The sequence below is a fragment of the Bidens hawaiensis genome, unplaced genomic scaffold (assembly GCF_021521415.1).
Source record: "Bidens hawaiensis isolate Kalapana, Puna unplaced genomic scaffold, B.hawaiensis_p1.1 tig00016882_1, whole genome shotgun sequence".
Classification (NCBI taxonomy): domain Eukaryota; kingdom Viridiplantae; phylum Streptophyta; class Magnoliopsida; order Asterales; family Asteraceae; genus Bidens; species Bidens hawaiensis.
This window is the reverse complement of record NW_027492561.1, coordinates 170,869-179,634: the sequence shown is the minus strand read 5'-3', so window position 1 is coordinate 179,634 and position 8,766 is coordinate 170,869. Positions and strand designations below refer to the sequence as shown.

General features: G+C 35.6%; 2 protein-coding genes across 2 annotated transcripts; one reads left to right on the top strand and one right to left on the bottom strand.

Moving 5' to 3' along the window:
- Positions 1–414: 414 nt before the first annotated feature.
- LOC143552445 (xyloglucan endotransglucosylase protein 1-like) lies at positions 415–6,597 on the top strand. Its single transcript, XM_077042664.1, has 3 exons — positions 415–714; positions 5,854–6,047; positions 6,133–6,597. Exons 1-3 carry the CDS (start codon positions 421–423, stop codon positions 6,383–6,385), a joined length of 741 nt encoding a protein of 246 aa, XP_076898779.1. The 5' UTR covers positions 415–420; the 3' UTR covers positions 6,386–6,597.
- Positions 6,598–7,999: 1,402 nt separating this feature from the next.
- Positions 8,000–8,443, bottom strand: LOC143552450 (uncharacterized). The gene has a single exon (XM_077042667.1). It carries the CDS (start codon positions 8,441–8,443, stop codon positions 8,000–8,002), a length of 444 nt encoding a protein of 147 aa, XP_076898782.1.
- Positions 8,444–8,766: the final 323 nt, after the last annotated feature.

Sequence of the window (8,766 nt, the reverse complement as noted above, 5' to 3'; positions counted from 1 at the left end):
TTTTTATATTATTGGTTTACGTTTTGGTCTAAATTTTGTTATTTCATGTGTTAACGTGCCGCAACACATGAGTTAGCACGTCACAATACTCATGCACATTCAACATTTTATCGTATGTTCTTTTACATATAACATTCTTGTCATAACACACAAGTAATAATACCTAGTTTAAAGCACAAATATGGAAGTGGTGGAGAATGGAGATCTTACTTCTCTTAATTTCTTTCAAACTATTTTTAATAATAATAATAATAATAATAATAATAATAATAAAAAGTAGTAATTTTAGAATAATCTAAAAATATTTTAATGATAAGCTTCAACATCTCCTCAAACGGTGTGTATATAGTAACTATATATATATATATATACAAACTAACACACCACACATATGAAGCCAACAATATATCAAGTTACAAGATGTCGTCTTCTTTGTACACACAATCCACAAGCTCTCTTATTATATTCTCTATTTACTTGTTGCTGGTTGCTTATTATAATACCGCCAGTGCTACAAACTTTTACAATGATTTTGACATAACTTGGGGTGGTGGCCGCGGTAAGATCGCGGGCACTGGCGACATGCTTACACTCTCACTGGACCGAGTTTCCGGCTCCGGTTTTCAGTCGAAGAAGGAATATCTGTTTGGAAGAATTGACATGGAACTTAAGCTTGTGCCGGGAAACTCGGCTGGAACTGTCACAGCCTATTATGTATGCTTTTGTTTAATTTTTGAAGTAGTTTAGAGTAGAAGTATGGAAAATGAGTGTCTATTCTTTTTATAAAAAAGTTTTTAAAAAGAAAGGTTACTTTTTGATTGCATAATATGCCACATTCCATTTCATGTCTATAATTTTCAAAAATGGCACGCTATTTTTATATATAGCTTATAAAAATGTTAATCTTGGTATAGGTAGAAAAACTTGAAAATACACGAGGCTTGTTAACATGGGCGTAACTAGACGTGCACAAAAAAACCGGTTCCGGAACCTAACTGGTGGAACCGAACCGGAACCGGTTCCAGTTCCAACCCGGTTGGTACAATACCCGGTTTGGGTATTTTTGTACCCGAAAATCGTACCCGGTTCTCATATTTGTATGTTAGTATCAGTTCCAACCCGGTTCCTACCCGGTTCTTAATTGTAACCGGTTCGGTAAGTACCCGGAAAAACCGGTTCCGGCGGGTTTTTTTGAAGAGTCAAACAAAAGTCAAAGTAGCCGTTGGAACCGGTTCCAACGGTTATATAGCCGTTGGAACCGGATTTTTAGCCACCATTAGCCGTTGGAACCGGTTCCAACGGTAATATAGCCGTTGGAACCGGTTTTCGAGAGACAATAGATCCGTTGGAACCGGTTCCAACGGTAATATAGCCGTTGAAACCGGTTTTTGATGCCCAAACCTATATATAACTTGTTTTCCACCACTAATTTCACCACCAAACTCAAAAACAAACTAAAATACTACTCCTTTAGCAAATCCGTTCCGTTACCCGACTATCCAACTAAATATTATTATGGCACCCATCAAAAAAACTAACAAGAAGGCTAAGAAGAGTGTTTTTATTGCCCCCGTTCCTGTTACGGAGGACCCAAGGGTTGTTACGGTAGTCAACCATAACCGCAACCAAGACATATGGAAGAATTAGGATTTAATTGTGGATGACGAAGGTTATCAAAAGGCTCGTTGCAAACTATGTGGTTCAATATTAAAGCACGATTCCAACTCTACTTTGAGAAAGCACATCGAGAAGCCATATTGCAAGGCGTTGAAAGGGATTGGCGCGACCGATCAAATTGACTTGGGTAAAGATGGTACACTATTTCGTTACAACACGACTCAAGTTCAAGATAGAATGGCAAAGTTCGTTATTCAACGAGGTTTGCCGTTTAACCACTTTGATGACCCGGAGTTGACGTCGTTGATTCGCGAAACTCTACAACCGAGATACACACATGTAAGTCGTACTACCTTAAGACGTCATTGTATCAGGTTGTGGGAATGTGCTAAAAAAGAGTTAATCGAGTCTTTTCATTCTTTAGAAGCCATGGTTAGTTTAACTACCGATGTTTGGTCGGCACCACACGGGTTGCCCGAATCATACATATGTGTCACCGCTCATTGGGTTGATCCGGTGACATGGCAATTGATGAAACGCACCATCGCTTTTGAAAACTTCCCGTTCCCACATACCGCCGAAAAATTGTTTGAATTACTTGATGAAGTTATAACGACTTACAACTTGAGAAATAAAATATTTTCGATTTCGTTTGACAACGCTTTAAACAATACTAAGGCGGCTGAAAAATTTATCATTAAATATTCACCACCTTGTTTCGGGGATTTTTTTCATGTCCGATGTGTTGCACATATCATCAACTTGGTTGTTCAAATAGGTCTTGACAATGAAAACATTTGTGATGATTTAAAATACTTTAGACTTATGTTACAAGATGTCTTCAAAAGTGGTAAAAGAAGACATCTTGAATATAAGAACTATTGCAAGTCGGTTGAAAGAAAGTATTTGGGGCCGAATTGGGACGTTCCAACCCGTTGGAACTCAATTTGTCATATGTTAAAGTGTGCTTTTGCCCAACGCCAAACTTTACAAGCTTTTCATAACAATCTTGTTAAAGAACGCGAGGCCGATATGTTTCCGGAAAGTGTTTGGGTCCAAGTCGGTTATTTGTTGGAGTATCTTGACGTGTTCAAAAAGTCAACAACAAAATTATCGGGAGTCTATTACCCTACTAGTTGTTGGGTTTTGCAAGAATTGTACTACACGTCTTGTGTTTTTAAAAGCTTTGCGGAGAAGAACAAACTCTTCGAAAATATTGTTGCGGTGATGAAAGAAAAGTTCATAAAATATTTTGAAAACATACCGCCGGTCTTTACTTGTACCGCCGCATTAAACCCCTATTGGAATGTTAATGGGGTTGAAATAACGATTGAGGAAATATTCGACAACTTAGGTATGCACGAGATTGACCCGAAGTTGTCGACGGAAGCGAATGACAAGTTCAACAAAAACCTTCAAGACCTTTATGACCATTATTTTCAAATGTATGGTCCAAGCACGAGATCGTCTTTTGTGAAAAAAACAACTAGTAGGCCGTGCAATGACCCACTTATAAACTTGATGAATGGGATTCCTGAATCGGCATCTAAGAGGCAAAGATGAAACACACCAAGTAGCGAACTTGGTCGATATAGTGGAGCAAACTATGTTGAGGGCGCAACGGTCGACGAAATTCGCAATATTGATTTGTTGGCTTGGTGGAAAGGTAAACAAAACGAATTTCCCATTCTATCCGCCATGGATCGAGATTTGCTTGCCGTACAAGCCTCAACGGTTGCTTCCGAATCGGTTTTTTCTCTTAGTGGGAGGGTGTTATCTATGCGAAGAACAAAACTAACTCCCGAGTCTCTAGAGGTTTGCATTTGCCTAAAGGACCATTTGGATGCGGTGGATCGTGTACAATATAAGGCGAACTTTGAAGACGAAATACCAATAGAGGGTCATATTCATGATGAGGAGGCGGAGGACGGGGTTTCTTCCGATAACGAAGACGAGGGTGAAGACGAGAATGAAGACGAAGAAGAGTTGTAATTATTTGTTTGGTAAAATTATTTGTAACTTGTTCAACTAATATTTAGTTTTGATTTGTTTTATTATAATTACTTTTGTTACTCATGATTAATTTTTGTTACTTTTTTAATAACGACGAACATTTTATTTATTTAAAAAATAACTATTACAAACATTATTAAAACATAAACGATACTAAACATAACAACTAAAACATAAAAAACAAAGTCCGTCGTTTTAATCCGGGAATACTTATTTTTGGGTTGTAGAGCCGGACGACTCTCCCACTTCCCTTTATTTAGCTTCCAAACTTCTTTTCTCTCGACAATACTTATTCGTATGTTTTCGTAATGTCGAGTTGGACCCTGCTTTGAGAAACTTCGAGCAATATTTGCAACGTGCCAACTCATGTGAGTCGGTCATGAGACAAATCATAATGAACCCAAACATCGGGGTATCTTGTTGTTTCGATCACCATAACAACGTCATCATTAGTTGTCATTTGTTGTCGGTTTAAGGTTAATTGTGGTTTGGAGTGTGTTTTATAGTTTTGGAAGTGGTTTAACAAATACACAAAACAAACCTTGCTATTTAGAGTAAAAAATAACCTATTTATAGTTAAAAAACCGGTTCCAACGGTAAAACCGGTTCCAACGGTCAAAAACGGCAATATAGCCGTTGGAACCGGTTCCTAACGGCTATGATATTTAAATTTCAAAAAAAACCGGTTCCGGTTCATACCCTATCCGGTTCTTAAAAGTTAGCATATCTGGGCATCGGTTCGGGTCGGGAACACCGGTTCTTGATTGGAACCGGTGCCATTTTACAACCCGGTGTGAAAAAACCGGTTTCGAACCGATTCGGGTTTTCCAGTTGAACCCGATTTGTGCACCTCTAGGCGTAACTTATTAATGGCCCGAGAGGTCACTCTTGCTCAGTATATTTAATTTATCTGTTTTAGTTTGAAATTTTTAATGCAAACTGTGAATTCTTTTCATCCGAAAATTGTAGCATGGCTTGTTTATGAAAAATTTATCATAGTGAGTCCGGCCCTCTCGCGCTTTTGTTTAAGCTTCGCACTGCTCGTTAAGCCTCGACGAGTCTAAACGAGCTTCCATACAAAGATGGAGCTTGGGCTCGATAATTAAACGAGTATTATTTGAGGCTTGACTTGAGCTCAGAATAACTCAGCTCATTTTAAGCTTTTTATCGATACGAGTTTGAGCAGGTTGGCTCGTTTATCTAAAAGAAATTGTAAGTTAGCTGGTTATACTAGTTATGTAATTAATAAAAATGAACAAATATTTTTAGTCTAATTTTTGAATATTAAAATATACTTCATATTATTTTAATTGTATGCTACAGACATGGCTAGGGATACAAACGAGACGAGCTGAGCCGAGCCCGAGCTTTATTAGCTCGTGTTTGGCTTGGCTCGTTTAATTTACACGGAGCTCGAGCTTTATTTTCAAAACTTGAGGACGGTTCGACAGAGATTTTAAAGCTCAAATGGAACTCATTTACTATTTATCAATTGTTTTTTATATAATATATACTTATAATTATTTTTATATTATTTTTTTATATTTTTTATTATAAATTTATGTATAAAATAGTATATATATTATTTAGTTATTTTTATTCATTTTTTCATAATATTATATATATTAATTAATAATTATATATATATATATATATATATTAAAAATTATATAAACGATAGTCTCATTTAGGCTCGCGAGCCGGCTCGCGCTCGATAATTGAAGCTCGGGCTCGGGCTCGTTAATTAAATGAGTTTACTTTTAGGCTCGGGTTCCACTGTTCCAGGCTTGAATAAGCTCGGATCGATTGAGCTTTTAAATGAGCCACTCTCTAGTAACTTGCGAGTAGCTAGCTCGTTTGAACCCATACAACTCAACTGAATTTTTTTATTTTATTAACAAGTAGAACAATTAATCAGTATGATATTTACTAGCAACTTTAGTTGAAACTTGGATTTACCTCTCTTTTCACCAATTGGATTATAACACCAAAATTAAATTTACTTTTGTGTAATTTAAATCTAGATGTTAAAATCTTTTTTTTTTAGTTCCGGTTTTATTTGTGTTTTCCCTTTGTATGATTCAATGCATATATCGTCACCCAATCCCTTAGTTTTGTGCCATTAACGTTACCTAATTAAAATGTGGATTGTTGGTTTAGAATATTAGATAATATACGTATGAAGTTATAGATAACTGATTTGGTGTTTAATGTGAAAAACAGTTGTCATCACAAGGTACAAACCATGATGAAATAGATTTCGAGTTCTTGGGCAATTTGACTGGTGAACCATACACGCTTCACACCAATGTTTACACCCAAGGCAAAGGCGAAAGAGAGCAACAATTTCGAATGTGGTTCGACCCTACTTCAAATTTCCACACTTACTCCATCCATTGGACTCCCCGAACAATAGTGTAAGCAAGCACATTCAAATTTTGATAAACTTGGATTGGTGGCTTTTGTTACCTCTTCTAATTTCCTTGCATTATTTTTCACTAGTTTTCTTGTAGACGACACACCAATAAGAGAATTTAAAAACCGAGAAGCAATTGGTGTTCCTTTTCCCAAAAACCAACCGATGAGGCTGTATTCAAGCTTGTGGAGTGCGGACGAGTGGGCAACGAGAGGCGGTCTCGTCAAGACTGACCGGGCTCGTGCCCCTTTCATGGCTTCGTACCGCAACTTTAAAGTTAAACCTAGTGTCATATCACACTTGAATATGACTCGTAAGGAAAAAATAAGAAGGGTTTAGAAAAACCATATGATCTACAACTATTGCACCGATAATAAGATGTTCCCACGAGGGTTTCCCGCCGAATGCACAGTTATGGTTCGCAACTAGTTTGGTACTAGCTTGTTGTACATGTATAGATATAAATACTCTTATATACGCTATTAAATATTGTGTCATGTAAATTGTACGAATAAATGGTTGTGTAATTATATGGTCGTTGTCTAGTTGTATAATATTGGCTATAATAGTTTAGTATATTAATAATATTTTATTAACCATCAAATCTGTAAATCGATGATTATTGATTAACTGGAAATTCGTTTACAATTTTTGTAAAAAATCTTGAATACCAACTTTTACCATTGTTGTTTCTTGAACACCGATGTAGCCTAAGTCATTTACTTTTGGTCACGAGCCAAACCAATCAAACTGAAAATTAAGTGGTGTCTTAGTATAGTACATTCAAACTTTCATAAGGTTGACTTTTAAAATTCAAATAGTTGACTGTCAATTGTGTATCCATGTACACAATCAATTAACTTGTATTCACTTGTATACACTTAAAATTAACATGTATTCTTAACATTTTTGAAAATGCCAAAACTGCCAATGGCAGTAAACTTAGTGTAAAAGTTAAAACTGACATCTTTTACTCAAAATCTGGATTCATAAACAATAAATATACGTAAATCCGCTATATGGAAATTGTATCTGGTTAATTAGAAGGTTTATGAATTTTGATAATCAAGAAAGCTCAAGAGCCTTAAATACTGAAACACTAAAACCATGTTAGTATAGTTTAATCGAGTTCATATGATTAAATTGCAACATGTTGTGATCATTTCCTACGTCCCAATAAGTCGTAGTTCATCTCAACACGAAATTCGAATCTTTACACTCACTGTATAGGAAATAATATTATACTTGTTATTAAAATAATGTTATACACTCATTTCCTGAAAAATGACTTCAATTCTCACAATTGTAGTCAATTTTCAGCACTATAGATCATTGTCACACCACAATGCATCTCTAACAAAAGTAATATAGTAAACATTTTTTTTTCACTTATTTAAACATTTGAAAACATAGTGTAGTACAAAAAGATATTTATATGGGTTTGACTAAAACAACGTACATATAAAAAAAACATTAGTATATTTATCATCACACACGTCACACATGCCATCAACACAAAAAATGACTTGCTATGACATAATATGATTTTGTGTAACCTTGTATAACAATCCGACACATAACAAGGGCCATTATTGACTCACTAGTACATCTGTTATCCACACAGTTACTAACGTCAAGATAACTTCTTATGACCTAATAGAATGCCCCTTTTCTTCACAGACTTGACCAACAGTTATCATTGAGAGGCCACCGAAAGCTCTAAACATATGCATTAACGTGGTATATAAATAAGTAAGAATGACTTAATTATATGATTATATGTACATATAAGCAAGGTTTCCTTAGTGCAAGACCTATGACTAAACTAGAAGCAAGAAGACTTTTAAGTTCATGGAACAAACAATAACAATTTCTAATATCTTTTGAAACATACAATATTTCTAGTATAAGATAAAATCTCTTCATTTAATTAGCTGTTTTCATATTTATTCTTCACGGCGAACACGAATTAGAATCTGATGACCCAAAGCTCGTGTCTGATCTCTTATACCTAAGTTGTAAGGAAACTTGTCTTTCATAATGTAACTGTCGATAAAAATTCTCGATAAACATCTCCGCTCTCTTATCGACATCATCTTCTTCAGGAAAACTCGTAGTTCTTTGAACATGAAAGCTTTTAGTCTTCTTCAACCCTCGAGAAGAAGAACCCGAGTCACAAAACTCCATATTATCATTATCTTCATCATCATCTGAGGATGACACGATTGCGGTCAACCCTAATCGTTCACCGAAGCTTAGCGGCCTATGATTGCCACCAGTGAAGGTGGAGACAGGCTGTGACCAGTTTACATTGTTGTTCACGAAGAAAGTAACCTTGTTTATGACGGTTTTTAAGGTTCTTAGTAAGTGCCATTTGTTGTTGTTGTCTTGTGCCATTGTTTTGAGATGAGTTAGAAGGTAAGAGTTTTATAAGGTTGTAGGTTATAATATATATAATGGATATGAAGAAAGCGTGGGAGGAAAGGAAGAGTACCAGGTAACGTGTACAACAAGAGACGCGGGTTAATGCATGTTCAAAACTTGTTTATAAGCAATTAAGTAAGCTAGCTACTAGAAAGACACAAGACAATGTGTTTTCTGAAGAAAAAAAAAGGTAAAAATAACAATTTAAGGTTTATGTTTTGCTAAAAAGACGATGTATTTCTGTCAACAAATAAATCAAAAAAAAAGAAAAAAGAAAAGAAAAGTAAAACATAAAA

Bases quoted from the DNA above. Each gene is read 5' to 3' on its own strand.
- LOC143552450 (XM_077042667.1), bottom strand. From the start codon at position 8,443: ATGGCACAAGACAACAACAACAAATGGCACTTACTAAGAACCTTAAAA.
- LOC143552445 (XM_077042664.1), top strand. From the start codon at position 421: ATGTCGTCTTCTTTGTACACACAATCCACAAGCTCTCTTATTATATTC. The intron at 715-5,853 runs GTATGCTTTTGT...TGTGAAAAACAG, and splicing joins GAACTGTCACAGCCTATTAT to TTGTCATCACAAGGTACAAA. The intron at 6,048-6,132 runs GTAAGCAAGCAC...ATTTTTCACTAG, and splicing joins TGGACTCCCCGAACAATAGT to TTTTCTTGTAGACGACACAC.